Consider the following 19,675-nt stretch of genomic DNA (forward strand, 5'->3'; position numbering starts at 1 on the left):
GTTTTGTACCATTTTAAAGTATCATAGCCTTGTCCTTTCCTACTGTCCTATTATCTACCTCATGGTCTCTCTGTCCCTCTGTATTCTTCACCTTCTTTTCTTATCCCTTCATCTCTCTATAGCTCTCAAGCAGCAGAATAACAGACAACCTCTCCTTGAGCTAACCCAGGCCTCCACAAGACAAGCTCGTAACCTTGTCAACCATTGCAAAGAAATACATTTATTTTAGATGGACAATAACACACGCACGCACGCACGCACGCACGCACGCACGCACGCACGCACGCACGCACGCACACACACACACACACACACACACACACACACACAAGTACTTCCCTCTACTTTCTCTCTACTAGAACATTGACTAGCAGTACTGATTGCTTGAGGTCATGTATTTATTTGAACCAGCTCCATCCCTAACCCCTGGTGAGAAATTAAATCATAGTTATTTATTAGGATATAAAACTTAAGAGTTTCAGGGAAATAAAAACTAGCTGACAGACAATATTGCATTTCTAACATTGTGCTCAAGCTCCTCCCATTGTCTTCATCCCTTGGGAACGAGGGTGTTACTTGGTAAGTTTGACCACAAAGGTCAATCAAAGTAATTGATAACCTCTTATAGATACAGTGATAAATGAAGCTTTGTCATGTTATGAATCAGACTAACAACACAGCTATAAACATATCGGTTGCGTACCAAATGGCACTCTATTCCCCATTTAGTGCAGTAATATTGACCAGGGCCCATAGTACAGCCCATAGGACTCTGCTCAAAAGTAGTGCACTACATTTACATTTACGTCATTTAGCAGACGCTCTTATCCACTACATAGGGAATAGGGTGGCATTTGGGATGGACGCACAAATATATAATGGGAAGGTGCATTCCACCATAACACCATTCAATATTGTCAATGCCATGGCAGTAGAGACGGGCGGCCTATAGCGTTTTGTTAATGGTCCATCAGTTACAGTTTATGAGCAGCTCAAAGCAGAGACAAAGATACCGGTGCCCCAGATGGTCAGGTCATAGAGTATTTGCTGTTATATTGATCTGCGAGGAACGGCTATAGAAACATGCCATCAATCTAGCTCAAGTCCTCAACCTTCGCGGAATAAATTAAAAGATGCTGAGCATCAGTGAAAATCTAACAATCTAATAGGACCACCGCTGGTGGCTAGGAGTTTGTACCGTCGTTTGCTTGAAGTTGAGGTGATGAAACAATCAGCGGAGATAAGAGCCAAGCCACAGGGAATATCAGACATTAATGTTGACATCGTGAATAGTTGTAAAATACTATCTCCACTATGTAGCTGTTAACTGTAGGCACACTCATAAAGCATTTATACTTGATTTATTGTTAACTGTAGGCACACTCATAAAGCATTTATACTTGATTTATTGACAGATTGACTCCCATCTAAACAGCACAAGCAGCACCCCATACCGTTATTGATGCATAGATATTTTGATGGCATACATTTTGTAAACTGTGTATATTTCTCCCACATTTAGTCATGAATCCCCCTCAATGTAATAGGTGAACCTGACGTTGATACAGTCTCTCTAGTCTAGCTAACTGCTGTGCATGATGCATAAATGCTGCCATCTGGTGGCAAACTATCAAATTGCGTACTACTGGATTTAACAGAATACATTAGGTATTGGTTAAGATACAGTGAGAGACGTATGCAAAAAGGTGCGTCCTACCTTTATGGTACAAAATATACTGCATTTTCCTGTTTACACATAAAAAACACACAAAGTAAACATAAGGAAGATAAGTATTGTAAAAATGACTAAACATTTTCAAGAAGATCATTCTTCTATGACAGACGGAAGGAAGTTGTTTGTTTTGACAGTCATTGTTTCCAACATACATTCAATAGTGCAAAAAACTTTGGCATTAGCTATAAACACAACACAAACTAATGTACAACAGTAACACAATCTGTCGTCTGAACAATAAATCAACACATTAAAACTGACTGACTGCAGAGCAAAAGTGGTTCTTCAAAGACAATATTCCAGCATGTTTTAAGGACAGAATTGCCCATACCATCAAAGTAACACAGACTTTTCTAAATATATGAAATCGATCAGTGCAAAAAATATGGACGGCTTCATCCACATTAAAGCTAATAAAATCTTTACAACAAAGAAAAGTGTATACAGAGAGAAGGCAATAGTTGAACTGGTTGTAACTATTTCTTAAGTAAACAAATACTGAAACAAAAACTAAAGAACGACAATAAACAACTGAAAACATCCAGAACTCCCATTCATCCTCATCTTTGCTGCATTGTGTTCCACTTATCTTAATATATAAAGGGGAAAGTGCATTTGAGATAAAGCAAACTCCAAAATAGATTCTGGTCTGTGCCGCCTTCTTCTCTCATGGCACTATGCTGTTCACATTACGGCAGAAAGCTCAGAGTAGCTCTTTGTCAATAGGAGAGGTACAATTTAGCTTAGAAAGACTGTTTCAGTTTAGTCATGTCCTGCAGGCCGGATAAGACCATTGTGGCCAATTCTCCAATATGGAAAGCAAGGCCTCTTACATACAGCAGACAGCACTATTAAAGTAGTACCTCATCAGCACTGGAAATACCATATAGCCTACTATATAGATGACTTTGTCCAGAGAAACGCTGAACAAGATATGGGATCTGTAGTGATGACAGTCATCCTTCACACAAACAGTATGTATCTCCAGCATATGAAGTCACCAATGTCCATGTAGTCTCTTCCTTCAACCATGTATCTGTAGACACTGTAGGTGCCCAGTAGGCATGAGACAGAAGACCATGAAATGAAACAGAGCAGGCACTATCTCAACTTGTCCAATAAGAAACACCCATTTTCGTTTTTCCGTTACAAACTGTTTTGCTACATTGCGCTCCAATGAACAGGACCCAGGCTACCATCTGTCTGACCATGACAACACTATAGGACAGTCTGGAGGCCCAGTCCATCAGACTACCGTCCATGTGGACGCTGAGCATCTCTGTTGACGTTGGCCAGGCTGTCAGCCAGTCTCTTAGTAAACAGAACATGTGATTTACCACAGTATGAACGGGTAGTCTTCAACAGCTCTTCTTCCAGTGGGACCAGCAGGGAGCTCACAGGATCCTCCCCAAACGAGTACTGAGAAATATAACATTCTGTTATCAAACAGGCCCTAAATCTGATGTCCACAGTTATAGATATCTACTACAGCTATGGACAGAAAATTCATTACATTTTAGTCATTTGGCAGCTCTTATACAGAGCGACTTACAATTATTACAATTCACCATCTTACGATTCACATCATTGTATGCTTTTAAAGTGTGATGAAATAGACGGGCAGTGAAACGTGTTTAATATGTATAAAGCCTAAGAAAGACTTTCTTTTCATTAGAATAAGAGTTCCTGAAGCGGCTGAGGTGTTGTAGAGAGATAAAACCCTCAACGTGGTTAAATCACACTTTATTATCCTCCTCAGTCCAGCTACAGATCCAGAACCAGTCTTCCCCTCTTCCCAATAATGGAAGAACCTTTACAGCACTCACAGGAAATCAAAGTGAATTACTATTTTACGTCCTCTCATTTGGTTCAGTCCCTGATATTGGGTTACTAAAAGTTAAGGCACACATACCCCCCCCCCGGTCATAAAGCTCCATTTCCAATGTGTGTATTGTTTTTATGTGGATGATGGAACACTGTGCTAGTGGAGACTGAGCTTGTAAATGTACCATCAGCACTAAAACTTTACTGCTCTTTCCTGGGCCTTGGTTTTACTGTGGCTTTAATACTCTCAGATATTATGTATGAGGTGTGTGTGTGTGTGTGTGTGTGTGTGTGTGTGTGTGTGTGTGTGTATGTGTGTGTGTGTCAGATGTACTGAGAGGCAAAGACACAATATTGACCAGGCATCTTTCTGATAGACGCTCGATGCTTAGTTAATAGGAAAGCAACACAAACCTGGACATTGATGACGTCATTAAACAAATGCCCACTGTAGTCGATATCATTAAAACAACTGATCAGTTAGAACACATCCTTATGAGGAAATGTGTTTCACTCAACACTGAAACTTGTGGAGATCTGCATAGAAGAGGTCTGGACACACAAACAAACATTTCCTTACACACCTAATACACAATCAATGAAAGACAATCAAGTTGTTTTCCCATCTGGAAACCCTGATTAGTGATTGTTTGGTTTACATTACATTACATTTTAGTCATTTAGCAGACACTCTTATCCAGAGCGACTTACAGGAGCAATTAGGGTTAAGTGCCTTGCTCAAGGGCACATCGACAGATTTTTTAACCTAGCCGGCTCGGGGATTAGAACCAGCAACCTTTCGGTTACTGGCACAACGCTCTTAACCACTAAGCCACCCGCCGCCGCCACCACCTGTCGTATAGCGTCGTAGACGGCCCTGAAGGTGGGCTATAATACTGCTCTGTGATCGTTTGGTTTACCTGTCATGTGGCGTCGTAGATATTTGATCGTTTAGCCTACCTGATGTATGGCATTGTAGACAACACTGCTCTGTGATCGTTTAGCCTACCTGTCGTATGACCTTGTAGACAACACTGCTCTGTGATCGTTTAGCCTACCTGTCGTATGGCGTTGTAGAGAACACTGCTCTGTGATCGTTTAGCCTACCTGTCGTATGGCGTTGTAGACAACACTGCTCTGTGATCGTTTAGCCTACCTGTCGTATGGCGTTGTAGACAACACTGCTCTGTGATCGTTTAGCCTACCTGTCGTATGGCGTTGTAGACAACACTGCTCTGTGATCGTTTAGCCTACCTGTCGTATGGCGTTGTAGACAACACTGCTCTGTGATCGTTTAGCCTACCTGTCGTATGGCGTTGTAGAGAACACTGCTCTGTGATCGTTTAGCCTACCTGTCGTATGGCGTTGTAGACAACACTGCTCTGTGATCGTTTAGCCTACCTGTCGTATGGCGTTGTAGAGAACACTGCTCTGTGATCGTTTAGCCTACCTGTCGTATGGCGTTGTAGACAACACTGCTCTGTGATCGTTTAGCCTACCTGTCGTATGGCGTTGTAGACAACACTGCTCTGTGATCGTTTAGCCTACATGTCGTATGGCGTTGTAGAGAACACTGCTCTGTGATCGTTTAGCCTACCTGTCGTATGGCGTTGTAGACAATACTGCTCTGTGATCGTTTAGCCTACCTGTCGTATGGCATCGTAGACAGCTCTGAAGGCAGGCTGTTTGAGGTCATGGTACACTCCTCTGTTCCCGTGCAGGATAAAGATACCCTCCTCCTCCGCGGAGCCACAGTTACTGCCGTAGATACAGTGGTCTGGACGGTAGTTCCAGTGGCAGGGGACTTCCAACAGACACTCTGGAGGGGGAGAGACAAGGGCTAGTTTAGAGGGGCACAAGTCTAATACTTCTGCTTTTCTTATCATCCTGGAGCTCAGTTGGGCATCTCCACACACCTTATTAGCCAGGTAAACAATAAGACAAGACAACACACTGCTGCCCTGGAGGGCTGACGCTGGGATCCCTGCCCCAACTATTCCATTTCAGAGGTCTCCTCAGGGTTGTGATGGAAGATGATGCTGAGCAGGTCCTGGTCTCCCCAGGTCATGTTTAGTTTATATGTCGACTATAACAACCCTATACACTGTCTATATGTCATGTATGTCATCACGTGGTGTGATAAGGGAGGAGCTGAGCTGGGAGTCTCACCAGGGTTGTGATGGAAGATGATGTTGAGCAGGTCCTGGTCTCCCCAGGTCATGTTTAGTTTATATGTCGACTATAACAACCCTATACACTGTCTATATGTCATGTATGTCATCACGTGGTGTGATAAGGGAGGAGCTGAGCTGGGAGTCTCACCAGGGTTGTGATGGAAGATGATGCTGAGCAGGTCCTGATCTCCCCAGGTCATGTTTAGTTTATATGTCGACTATAACAACCCTATACACTGTCTATATGTCATGTATGTCATCATGTGGTGTGATAAGGGAGGAGCTGAGCTGGGAGTCTCACCAGGGTTGTGATGGAAGATGATGCTGAGCAGGTCCTGGTCTCCCCAGGTCATGTTTAGTTTATATTTCGACTATAACAACCCTATACACTGTCTATATGTCATGTATGTCATCACGTGGTGTGATAAGGGAGGAGCTGAGCTGGGAGTCTCACCAGGGTTGTGATGGAAGATGATGTTGAGCAGGTCCTGGTCTCCCCAGGTCATGTTTAGTTTATATTTCTGCAGCAGTGGCATCAGCAGCTCCTCCCACCTCAGACCCACTGACGTCATGTCATTCTGATCACACAGAACAGGACAGGGGGGTGTTACATTGTGTAAAATCGAAGAGCCTGCGCAAACATCTTCATTATGAGTTTTATTTGTCATTCATTCAACAGGGATAATATATTTGTAGAAAATGTCTCTTCTCCTGTCTCTGGATGACATTAAATCTGATTGTATTGCAATGGTGACCTCTGTTGGTCGAAGTTTATATTACCTTGAAGTATGTGGCCCTGATGCGGGTCATGTTCATGAGCATGACCCCAGAGTTGATGCCCGTCCTGCCATAGTAGGGGTGACGGGCGAAGCGGTTGTACCAGGCGATACGTGGCTCCTCGTGCTCCGGCGCCATGGCGGCAAGCTGGGTAGCGTTGAAGTGAACGAGCAGGGACCACAGAGCGTCCACAGGCTGGAGGAACAAGATGTCTGAGTCCACGTAGACTAGAGAGTCCACCTCCTTTAGGATGAGCTGGGGGACAGAGATAGAGGTTAGAGGTCAGAGGCCAGGAACAAGATGTCTGAGTCCACGTAGACTAGAGAGTCCACCTCCTTTAGGATGAGCTGGGGGACAGAGATAGAGGTTAGAGGTCAGAGGCCAGGAACAAGATGTCTGAGTCCACGTAGACTAGAGAGTCCACCTCCTTTAGGATGAGCTGGGGGACAGAGATAGAGGTTAGAGGTCAGAGGCCAGGAACAAGATGTCTGAGTCCACGTAGACTAGAGAGTCCACCTCCTTTAGGATGAGCTGGGGGACAGAGATAGAGGTTAGAGGTCAGAGGCCAGGAACAAGATGTCTGAGTCCACCTCCTTTAGGATCAACTGAAGACGACAGAGAGAATCAGAAACACAGACACCTCAGTTAGCAGTGTACACATTTACAGTCACACTTTTAGTCACACTTTTACAGTCACTCTAACACATTATTTTGAGGCCCTGGAAATCAACATCATGCTAATATTTAATTAAAGAAAATAGTATTTATCCAGCTATGAAACTCACAGGTAGGAACAGTCTCTGAGAAGCACATGGTTTGAAGAGTTTCTTCCACTCTCCAGCGTTCTCATTGGGGAAGGTGATGGGGTACATAGTGTAGTTAAACCTGGAGCGGAACGGACCTGGCCACGACTCCAACTAAACACAGAACAAGACAAACAGACAGGTGTTATTACATGGAGGTTTAAAAGAGAGAGGCAAACACTCAAATGTTTATAGACAAGATAGATAACCTCTAGGCCACAGGTGTCAGACTCATCCCACGGAGGGCCGAGTGTCTGTGGGTTTTCACTCCTCCCTTGTACTTGAGTGATGAATTAAGGTCACTAATTAGTAAAGAACTCCCCTCACCTGGTTGTCTAGGGCTTAATTGAAAGAAAAAAGAAAACACCTTCCTAATATTGAGTTGCACCCCCTTTTGCCCTCAGAACAGTCTCAATTCGTCAGGGCATGGACTCTACAAGGTGTCGAAAGCGTTCCACAGGGATGCTGGCCCATGTTGACTCCAATGCTTCCCACAGTTGTGCCAAGTTGGCTGGATGTCCTTTGGGTGGTGGACCATTCTTGATACACACAGGAAATTGTTGAGCGTGAAAAACCCAGCAGTGTTGCAGTTCTTGACACAAACCGGTGCCCCTGGCACCTACTACCATACCCTGTTCAAAGGCACATATTTTGTCTTGCCCATTCACTCTCTGAATGAAACATACACAATCCATGTCTCAATTGTCTCAAGGCTTAAAAATCCTTCTTTAACCTGTCTCCTCCCCTTCATCTACACTGATTGAAGTGGATTTAACAAGTGACGTCAATAAGGGATCATAGCTTTCACCTGGATTCACCTGGTCAGTCCATGGAGCAGGTAGCTTAGTGGTTAAGAGCGTTGTGCCAGTAACCGAAAGGTCGCTGGTTCTAATACTCGAGCTGACTAGGTGAAAAATCTGTCGATGTGCCCTTGAGCAAGGCTAATTGCTCCTGTATGTCGCTCTGGATAAGAGCGTCTGCTAAATGACTCAAATGTAAAGAGCAGGTGTTCTTAATGTTTTGTCCTCTCAGTGTGTACTTCTGATACATCATAAAGGGGTTCATTACATGTGCACTGGACCAAATGGGATTTTGTTGAAGCCTACATGCTAGAGTTGTGATGTAGATGCTATTACATTATCATATTAGGGCATGTAATATTACAACATCATTATCACATCTCATTACTACCACATTATTATGACTCCAATCATAGGCTATAGGCCTAGTCCTCTATCCAGTCCTACTCACAGCTTCTATAAAGCTGGCGTGCAGCTGGTCTTCAGCAAAGATGTGCAGACACAGTGGTTTGATGCTGAGCATAACAGCAGACTTCAGCATGGTGAGTGTCTCCTCTAGTCTCTGTCCACAGGCCACTACAGCCAGATGCATGGGTGCAGTCGTCCTAACACGGCCCCCTGCTTTCCTCATGATGTACCTGCAAATAAAGAGATTTATGCCAGAGTTAAATCAAAGTTTGTTTAATTTAAAAAGGTTAAAACCTTCCTCTGTCAATGATTTGTGTCAGGTTCACCAACTGGTTCAGCATCTCTTCACTTAGTGCTGTTCTGCTCTTCCAAACAATGAGGGAGGCATGCTTGTAGACTTCTCTTGCCAGGCGAACAGCTCTTTGCCCTGTAATTCCCCTCCTCTCTCCCAACCTCCAAGTCTCATATCTAAAGTAAATATTTGAGAGGTTCTGAGAGGATTTGAAAAGCCAACCAAATGCCTGCCACCGCCAGCTAAACTGAATATTTGACAGAGATCCCTTGCTTGACTGAAGAGGAACAAAGCAGTAAGGTTAGCATTTAAAAGTTGTTGTAGGAGGGAAAAGAAGGGGGGGTTGTTTGTCTAGGCAACCTGATTATCTTGTTTGTCATTCACACTAGTTTGTCAACTGTAACAAACTGTTAAAGGCTATAACCACCCATTTAATTGCACATCCTGGTGTGCATGAATGAAAATAGGGGTTGCTTAGCAACCCAGTAGAGAGACAACTGCAATCTGTTTTCCAAGTATTTTATCTGTTTTCTGAATATTATTTTATAGTGTCAACTTTTTCCAACTATTCCGTGCTAATGCTTTTCTGGTGTAACTACTGACTGATGCCCACATGCGTTTGTCTCAAGACATCTGTAATGTAAACTAGTAGCTCAGCCAGTCACACCTCAAAGGGTTGGTAAAAAGGGTGAAGGAAAACCAATCAGCTATGAAAATAAAGCTGTGTCACTCTTGATGGCGCAGTGGTCTAAGGCACTGCATCGCAGTGCTAACTGTGCCACTAGAGATCCTGGTTCGAATCCAGGCTCTGTCGCAGCCGGCCGCGACCGGGAGACTGATGGGCGGCGCACAAGGGATGTAGCTCAGTTGATAGAGCATGGCGTTTGCAATGCCAGGGTTGTGGGTTCGATTCCCACGGGGGGCCAGTATAAAAAAAAAATGTATTCACTAACTGTAAGTCGCTCTGGATAAGAGCGTCTGCTAAATGACTTAAATGTAATGTTGGGGACATTCTCAATAATCAAGGCAAGAAGAAAGATACGTTATTGAACCACCATGCGCGCTAGTGAAACTAGTTCGACCAGTCAACTTCTATGCAGAAAAAAAACGTATGTTTCTTTATTACAGGTACATAAATGCTATATTGAGTTTTTTTTGCCCAGATATATTTTGATATATTTACATGTCTTTGCAAGCAGCAATTGATCTAATGTATTTGTTTGCGCTGGAACTGCAAGTACACAATGGCCATGACCATAGTGAAAGTGGGATAGGATGCAACAAGTTAGCCAGAGGAATTGTTACAATGTGTCTTGTATCTTGTTGTACCAACATTGTTTCACAAAGAGACAACTTGATGAAAAACACTTTCACCTGATACTATTGTGGAGAACACATATGTAAATGGAGCACATTCCAATAGATTGCTTGCAGAGGAAATTATTTTTCACCAGGACAGTTATGCATTCATTTTTTTTAAAGCCGTTTGAAGTTTATTACAATCGAATAAGCAGTGTAACTATTACCTAGTGTACCAGTGTTCATCGCCGGGGCCTGTTTTGTCCGGCCCTCGCCTGGTTTCTTGTCCAATGTCCCTTCGCCGAGAGGCCGCGACTCGATGGAGGAAAGTCCTCCCACCCACTCCACCTCCTCCGACCGACAGATCGATATAAAATAGTTTACTATACACGTACAAGGCCGAGAACACGGCAAACAACATGCACAAGAGGAATGCACGAATGTAACGCCGCATTATTAAGAGTAAAAGCGCTTTCAAAACTCAAAGTCATGACACAGAACGAAGCTGGCTACCATTCACACTGCAGGCAAGACGCTGTTCTGTGAGAACCGTTGGGGGAAGGGAGGAGTATACATAAAAGTGAATCCCCTTCCCCCGTCTGTGTGTGACTGAGAAGTAGGCTATACAATAAATATTCTTTTCAAACCCACATTCATGAGGAAATATCAGAGCATCCTTCTGATATTACTGATATTATGTTTTTATTGTTGGCCTATGATAAATGAAACTGCATTTTATTTTATGGGTTCGGTGGTTAGAGATTATCCACTAGATGGCGCTATCGGTGGTGTTAAAAAGCCTGGCTTTTCATCCTTGATAGCCACTGGAGTGGGCCAGACAAAGGCAATGTCGTAGGATCGGACTACTCTATCTACAGCGCCTTCAGGAAGTATTCACACCCCTTGACTTTTTCCACATTTTGTTGTGTTACAGCCTGAATTTAAAATTGATTAACTTACTTGAGATTGTGTCACTGGCCTACACACAGTAGCCCATAATGTCAAAGTGTAATTATGTTTTTAGAAATGTTTACAAATTAATAAAAAAATGAAAAGCTGAAATGTATTGAGTCAATAAGTATTAAACCCCTTTGTTATGGCAGGCCTAAATAAATTCAGGAGTAAAAATGTGCTTAACAGGTCACCAAATAAATTGCATGCACTCTGTGTGCAATAACAGTGTTCAACATGATTTTTGAATGACTACCTCATCTCTGTACCCCACACATACAGATAATTGTAAGGTCCCTCAGTCGAGAAGTGAATTTCAAACACAGATTCAACCATAAAGATCAGGGAGGTTTTCCAATGCCTCGCAAAGAAGGGCACCTATTGGTAAATGGGTAAAAATCAAATAAAAAACAGATATGATATCCCTTTGAGCATTGTGAAGTTATTAATTACACTTTGGATGGTGTATCAATACACACAGTCACTACAAAGATACAGGTGTCCTTCCTAACTCAGTTGCCGGAGAGGAAGGAAACCGTACAGGGATTTAACCACGGGGCCAATGGTGAATTTAAAACAGTTACAGAGTTTCATGGCTGTGATAGGAGATAACTGAGGATGGATCAACAACATTGTAGTTACTCCAACAATATTAAGCTAAATGACAAAGTGAAAAGAAGGAAGCTTGTACAGAATAAAATGCATCCTGTTTGCAATAAGGCACTAAAATAAAACAGCATAAAAGGTACAAAGAAATGAACTTTGAACCTGAATACGAAGTGTTATGTTTGGGGCAAATCCGACACAACACATCAGAGTACCACTCCTCATATTTTCAAGCATGGTGGTGGCTGCATCATGATATTGGTATGCAGGTCATCAGCAAGGAATAGACTTGAAAATGTCTGTCTAGCAATGATCAGATCAACAACCAACTTGACAAAGCTTGAATCATTTTTAAAAGAATAATGTGCAAATATTGCACAATCCAGGTGTGCAAAAGCTCTTAGAGATTTACCCAGAAAGACTTACAGCTGTAATCACTGCCAAAGGTGATTCTAACATGTATTGACTCAGGAGGGTTGAATACTTATCTAATCAAGATATAGTGTTATTTTTCATTTTTATATATATATACACAGTGGTGTGAAAAAGTGTTTGCCCCTTTCCTGATTTTTGTCACACTTAAATGTTTCAGATCATCAAACAAATTTAAATATTAGTCAAAGATAACAGAAGTAAACACAAAATGCAGTTTTGAAATGAAGGTTGTTATTATTAAGGGAAAACAAAATCCAAACCCACATGGCCCTGTGTGAAAAAGTGATTGCCCCCTACAACCTAATAACTGGTTGGGCCACCCTTAGCAGCAACAACTGCAATCAAGCGTTTGCGATAACTTGCAATGAGTCTTTTACGGCGCTGTGGAGGAATTTTGGCCCACTCATCTTTGCAGAATTGTTGTAATTCAGCCACATTGGAGGGTTTTCGAGCATGAACTGCCTTTTTAAGGTCATGCCACAGCATCTCAATAGGATTCAGGTCAGGACTTTGACTAGGCCACTCCAAAGTCTTCATTTTGTTTGTCTTCAGCCATTCAGAGGTGGACTTGCTGGTGTGTTTTGGATCATTGTCCTGCTGCAGAACCCAAGTTCGCTTCAGCTTGAGGACACGAACAGATGGCCGGACATTCAAATTCAGGATTTTTTGGTAGACAGTAGAATTCATGGTTCCATTTATCACAGCAAGTCTTCCAGGTCCTGAAACAGCAAAACAGGCCCAGACCATCACACTACCACCACCATATTTTACTGTTGGTATGATGTCCTTTACTGAAATGCGGTGTTACTTTTACGCCAGATGTAATGGGACACACACCTTCCAAAAAGTTCAACTTTTGTCTTGTCAGTCCACAGAGTATTTTCCCAAAGGTCTTGGGGATCATCAAGATGTTTTCTGGCAAAAATGAGACGAGCCTTAATGTTCTTTTTGCTCAGCAGTGGTTTTCGTCTTGGAACTCTGCCATGCAGGCCATTTTTGCCCAGTCTCTTTCTTATGGTGGAGTCATGAACACTGACCTTAACTGAGGCAAGTGAGGCCTGCAGCTCTTTGGATGTTGTTGTGGGGTCTTTTGTGACCTCTTGGATGAGTCGTCGCTGCGCTCATGGGGTAATTTTGGTCGGCCAGCCACTCCTGGGAAGGTTCACCACTGTTCCATGTTTTCGCCATTTGTGGATAATGGCTCTCACTGTGGTTCGCTGGAGTCCCAAAGCTTTAGAAATTGCTTTATAACCTTTTCCAGACTGATGGATCTCAATTACTTTCTTTCTCATTTGTTCCTGAATTTCTTTGGATCTCGGCATGATGTCTAGCTTTTGAGGATCTTTTGGTCTACTTCACTTTGTCAGACAGGTCCTATTTAAGTGATTCCTTGATTGAGAACAGGTGTGGCAGTAACCAGGCCTGGGTGTGGCTAGAGGAATTGAACTCAGGTGTGATAAACCACAGTTGAGTTGTGTTATAACAGGGGGGGGCAAACACTTTTTCACACAGGGCCATGTAGGTTTGGATTTTGTTTTCCCTTAATAATAACAACCTTCATTTCAAAACTGCATTTTGTGTTTACTTGTGTTATCTTTGACTAATATTTACATTTGTTTGATGATCTGAAACATTTAAGTGTGACAAACATGCAAACAAATAACAAATCAGGAAGAAGCAAACACTTTTTCACACCACTGTATATATATATATTTTTTTTTACAAATGTTAGAAATTTTCTTCCACTTTGACAGAGGATTTTGTGTAGATCGTTGACACAAAATTACAATTTAATCAATTTTAATCCCACTCTGTAACAACAAAAAGTCAAGGTGTGAATACTTTCTGAAGGCAGTGTACATCATGTCAATTGTTTCAGTGAAACACCGTGGCTAGAATTGCTTTCACTACTTACCCATTATCGGTCATCAATGATCATCCAAACATACATTCCCTAGAACACTGGGTCATATCCAGGGCAAGCCGTTAAAGTCTATATCTCTATTGTTATAGAACATGGAAGAAAGGCAGAAAGCAGAACTCTTTTCCAATACATAATTCCATTATTTATATCTTTCTTTATAGACATTGAACCATGTAATCAACCAAGTTGTCCATACATTTCTAAACAGCAAAGCTTGCCAGAAACAAAACAAATGATGTAACAGTGAATGTCGTGATACAGTATAATCAATCATTTCAGGTGGTGTTAAAACTGATACAATTCAAAAACAGAATATTTTCTCAAGAATGATAAAACCACACCAGGTCCCAGCTGATGTAGTGAGTCAATGACAATACAATTCAGTCTCCATCACATTCAATCAATAAATGACACTTTACAATTGAGACATGTACCAAAAGAGAGCCCATAGGTTTTCCATCCTCTCCGCATGTACCTCATGTTTTCTCCCATAATGCAACACAAACTGAAGAACTCTGAACCATAATCATCATGTCACGACAGTTCTCATTGGACAGGGGGTTGAAAGTTGAGATGTTGACATGGATAATAACACTGATGTGATGTTATAATACTAGCACATTAAAACAGAGCTGTACAATAGGCTAAGATCAGCTAAATGGAAGGACATGACTTCCTGTTTAGAACAGTTTAGAACACAGGTTTCAAAAAGAGTCAGTTAAATTCACCTAAAGTTAATCAGAGAAATGTCATTAAAACAAACCTTCAGATTGTGGTGTTTTTTGTCCAAAAGCCATCCGCAACTCAAGGTCGGTAATGGATCTAACTTGGAACGGTTTCGTCTCGTCCATCTTGCTAGCTGTAACCTGTAGCTGCTAAATGTGTTGATCTAGCGATAACCTATAGCTAGTACTACAGTAAATGTGCATGTCCAGAGATAACATTACATATCAGAGTTGAGGACAGAGGAGTGCGGTTAGAGTGGCCTATGTTAAGCCATGAGTTTGGTCCAGGCCAATGTCTAGGGGTTGGGGGCCCAGGCCAAGGTCTAGGGGTTGGGGGTCCAGGCCAAGGTCTAGGGGTTGGGGGTCCAGGCCAAGGTCTAGGGGTTGGGGGCCCAGGCCAAGGTCTAGGGGTTGGGGGTCCAGGCCAAGGTCTAGGGGTTGGGGGCCCAGGCCAAGGTCTAGGGGTTGGGGGCCCAGGCCAAGGTCTAGGGGTTGGGGGTCCAGGCCAAGGTCTAGGGGTTGGGAGTCCAGGCCAAGGTCTAGGGGTTGGGGGTCCAGGCCAAGGTCTAGGGGTTGCGGGTCTGAGGGTCTGGCGTTCCAGATGTTGGGCTAGGAGTTTGGGGGTCCAGGGCCTCCAACTTGGAGGTCAAGGGGTGGAGGTTCTGGGGTTCCAAGGGGGGTGGTCTAGTGGGACTCTGTCCCGACTAAGAAGTCCTCTCCTCGGGGTGAAGATGACCGTGAGACCCCTCTCTCAGCGTTGTTGTCTGAGCTGGAGCCACTGTGGTGTTCTGCAGACACAGACACAGTGCTGGAGGGGGTGGTAGAGGAGGGAGGTGTGGTGGTGGTGGAGGAGGAGGAGGGGGGAGGTTTGGTTTTCTCCTTAAAGTCTGTGATGATGACAGTCAGGTCTCCAACCGTGACCTCTAAGTGCTGAGCGCTACTCCTGTCAATGTTTTTTAATCTGGGCCTGAGGGCGGGAGAGGAGACAGAGGAGAGGAGACAGAGGAGAGGAGACAGGGGAGAGGAGACAGGTGGATGTTATAAACCTTTGACAGAGAGAGCGAGAAGAGAAGGATAGGGGTAAACCACACAAACTGGAGCGCTTATGAAATATGTGGAAACCACATACATTTCTACTATCATACTACTTTGATATTACTACATTGACACTATTCATCCTAGTAATAGTCCCATTATCATACTACTACTAATAATAAACACTATCGTGCTAATAATAAGAAACACCATCATACTACTACTAATAAGAAACACCATCATACTACTACTAATAAGAAACACCATCATACTACTACTAATAAGAAACACCATCATACTACTACTAATAAGAAACACCATCATACTACTACTAATAAGAAACACTATCACACTACTACTACTAATAATAATAATCATACAGGTTAAATGCAACAGGTTCATGATAAACAGTTATCTGTAAATGCTAACCTCATCTTCTTGTGGCTGTTCTTCTTCACTGTGGGCTCTTTGTCATTCCTCTCCGCTCTGTCCTTCCTGTCCTTCTTGGGCAGCAGCGTGGGCGAGGCGAACTGTGGCGCTACCTGCTGAGCAACCAGCTGGGAGACAGGACGAGGCTTCCTGTAGGAGCACACCGCACCATTAGTGAGACAGGACGAGGCTTCCTGTAGGAGCACACCGCACCATTAGTGAGACAGGACGAGGATTCCTGTAGGAGCACACCGCACCATTAGTGAGACAGGACGAGGCTTCCTGTAGGAGCACACTGCACCATTAGTGAGACAGGACAAGGCCTCCTGTAGGAGCACACCGCACCATTAGTGAGACAGGACGAGGCTTCCTGTAGGAGCACAACGCACCATTAGTGAGACAGGACGAGGCTTCCTGTAGGAGCACACTGCACCATTAGTGAGACAGGACGAGGCTTCCTGTAGGAGCACACCGCACCATTAGTGAGACAGGACGAGGCTTCCTGTAGGAGCACACTGCACCATTAGTGAGACAGGACGAGGCTTCCTGTAGGAGCACACCGCACCATTAGTGAGACAGGACGAGGCTTCCTGTAGGAGCACACTGCACCATTAGTGAGACAGGACGAGGCCTCCTGTAGGAGCACAACGCACCATTAGTGAGACAGGACGAGGCTTCCTGTAGGAGCACACTGCACCATTAGTGAGACAGGACGAGGCTTCCTGTAGGAGCACACCGCACCATTAGTGAGACAGGACGAGGCTTCCTGTAGGAGCACACTGCACCATTAGTGAGACAGGACGAGGCTTCCTGTAGGAGCACACCGCACCATTAGTGAGACAGGACGAGGCTTCCTGTAGGAGCACACTGCACCATTAGTGAGACAGGACGAGGCCTCCTGTAGGAGCACACCGCACCATTAGTGAGACAGGACGAGGCTTCCTGTAGGAGCACACAGCACCATTAGTGAGACAGGACGAGGCTTCCTGTAGGAGCACACCGCACCATTAGTGAGACAGGACGAGGCTTCCTGTAGGAGCACACCGCACCATTAGTGAGACAGGGAAGCATTTAGCGAGCAAAACAAATGTGTTATATTTACAAACTATCTAGTACTTAGCAGTTTCTAAGCCATTTATAAACCCTTTATAAAGTCTACCTTAAATGTAAAGTGTCGACGATAACTGGTTGGAAAAGCTGGAAACTTGGATACAGCATTCAACATTGAGCCCCATCTCAATGTTGCACAATGACATCCCATACCAAGTAAAAAGACGTAAGCAGTGACCACTAACCACCCAGCTTAATACTTCAAACATACAGCAGCAGCCAAACCACCTCTCTGAAGAAGCTCCATCTCCATTTCCTCCTCTGTCTAAACGCTTCACAACAACATGCATTATGCCGTTATTGGAGTAGCACTGTATGTATGAGCTGCCAGGTCCTGTACGTTAAGCCTGCTTCTTCAGGGACGGACAAATCACTAGTGTGAATGCCAGCCCAGCCCACAGTGCTGACAGACCCATCTGTTGTTCTGCCATGGGGAGATTACTACTGTACTGACTGCATAGTGATCTTTCCTTTCAGTGGTTCCCTCTCTAGAACAAAACACACACACACACACACACACACACAAGCATGAAAGTGTGCGCGCACACACACACACACACACACACACACACACACACACACACACACACGCTGACATTTCACAGATGAGTCCTCGAGGCATGCAACATTTTGCACATTTTGTACGAAATTCCCCACCAGGAGAATAATTGTCATCAGCTTATCTCTAGTACAGTTCCAATCACGCTGTAGTAAGATGGAGAAACAGTTTAGCCTAGAAATACTCATTTTTCTGCAGTGCTTATTATCAGTATGCTTATCTGTGATGGATCCATTTATCAATTGAAGTAATACTCTCAAATAGACAAGAGTACTTAGCAAATGGAACAGTACTTGACTTTCTCACACACAGAAAACATGACAACTACAGCTAGACTGAGTTGCAAAGGGAAGAGGAAAGCATTGTTTAGTTTAGATTACCATAATGGCCTCAATTATCCTACAGCCTGCAAAAGCTACTTTCAAGTGTTGTTATGAAAATCCCCTTACAGTAACTGCATCAAGGCCAGCAAGCATTTAAAATGTAAATGTATCTCATGGCCTATATACTGCCAGAGACACAGAGATAGAGGGAGCGAGAGAGAGAGAGAGAGAGGGGGGGGGGGGGGGGGGGGGGGAGAGAGAGAGAGAGAGGGTGGGAGAGAGATAGAGAGGGGTGGGAGAGAGAGAGAGAGAGGGGGTGGGAGAGAGAAGGGAGGGAGAGAGAGAGCGAGAGGGGGTGGGAGAGAGAGAGGGGGTGGAGAGAGAGAGAGAGAGAGAGAGAGGGTGAGAGAGAGAGAGAGAGGGGGTGGGAGAGAGAGAAGGGAGGGAGAGAGAGGGGGGGAGAGAGAGAGAGGGGGTGGGAGAGAGAGAGAGAGAGGGGGGGGAGAGAGAGAGAGAGAGAGGGGGGGTGGGAGAGAGAGAGAGAGGGGGTGGGAGAGAGAGAAGGGAGGGAGAGAGAGAGAGTCACAGCACAGCCCACCACGGAGCTAACCAATGCTGACAACTTTAAATCAGCCGGAGAACAATCTCTCAGTAATAACATAATTCATGTTGTTGTGCATTGAAAATCATCTCTGTCCCGACTCCCCAAACACATTGGGATGGATGATGGGAGGGATTGGTTTCAATTGCTGCAGGGTGATAGTGGAGCCTGCTGCCAGGACTGGTACTGTCATGTTGTACAGAGGTGGAGTTGTTAACAGAGCAGAGCAGTTAACCCAATCAGAGGTTATTAAGAAAGCACGTACTATAGGCCTCCAGTATGTGTGTGTTCTCCAGTATTGGCCTATCATTTACACACTACATCAGGTTGGTCTGAGGCATTGATTCCAATAGGAATTCCTCAGTGTCTGGCTCGGCGCGCTAGCTTATGTTCTGACATTAATGCTGTGTGTTGGAACCGCTGTGTAGGAGTTGTGATTTTCAATCAATAGCCCACTCCCCAAATCCATTCTAGAATGGTTAATGGAGTCAGCCACTATGAAAGTAGGACATCAAGGCAAAGGGGGGTTTAAATAAATGCACCAAATAGCAGCCAGACATAGTGGATTTTCTTTCAGCCAGCAAAGATAAATAATTATGATATTAATAATACATTTCTATCTTTAATCACTGTCTCTACACTGTCCTGACACTTTATATTATTGTTGAATCAATTGGTAGATCTTCAATTGAAATGACTAATGAAAAGAAGTAGCCTAAATATGTATCTCTCTCTCTGCACACTGTAGCTCAGTTTCCACCTCTTTTTGTGGGCAGTGTGCACCTCTCTCTCTCTCTCTCTCTCTCTCTCTCTCTCTCTCTCGCTCTCTCTCTCTCTCTCTCTCTCTCTCTCTCTCTCTCTCTTC

The 19,675-nt window shown here is 43.9% G+C and overlaps 2 protein-coding genes across 2 annotated transcripts; both read right to left on the reverse strand.

Moving 5' to 3' along the window:
* Positions 1-1,345: 1,345 nt before the first annotated feature.
* Positions 1,346-10,656, reverse strand: LOC311119448 (glucoside xylosyltransferase 1-like). Its single transcript, XM_084194138.1, has 7 exons — positions 10,340-10,656; positions 8,565-8,751; positions 7,296-7,427; positions 6,514-6,765; positions 6,188-6,311; positions 5,206-5,378; positions 1,346-3,154 (listed from the first exon to the last, which is right to left on the reverse strand). The coding sequence occupies exons 1-7, from the start codon at positions 10,564-10,566 to the stop codon at positions 2,987-2,989; spliced, it is 1,263 nt and encodes a 420-aa protein (XP_084050264.1). The 5' UTR covers positions 10,567-10,656; the 3' UTR covers positions 1,346-2,986.
* A 3,222-nt stretch (positions 10,657-13,878) lies between these two features.
* Positions 13,879-16,411, reverse strand: LOC311119449 (YY1-associated factor 2-like; the record flags this gene model as incomplete). The annotated part of the gene is made up of 2 exons (XM_084194139.1): positions 13,879-15,720; positions 16,218-16,411. Coding segments are annotated over 2 exons (477 nt in total), but the record flags the coding sequence as incomplete, so codon positions are not given.
* Positions 16,412-19,675: the final 3,264 nt, after the last annotated feature.

The sequence above is a fragment of the Coregonus lavaretus genome (assembly GCF_964263955.1).
Source record: "Coregonus lavaretus genome assembly, contig: HAP1_SCAFFOLD_7143, whole genome shotgun sequence".
NCBI classification, from domain to species: domain Eukaryota; kingdom Metazoa; phylum Chordata; class Actinopteri; order Salmoniformes; family Salmonidae; genus Coregonus; species Coregonus lavaretus.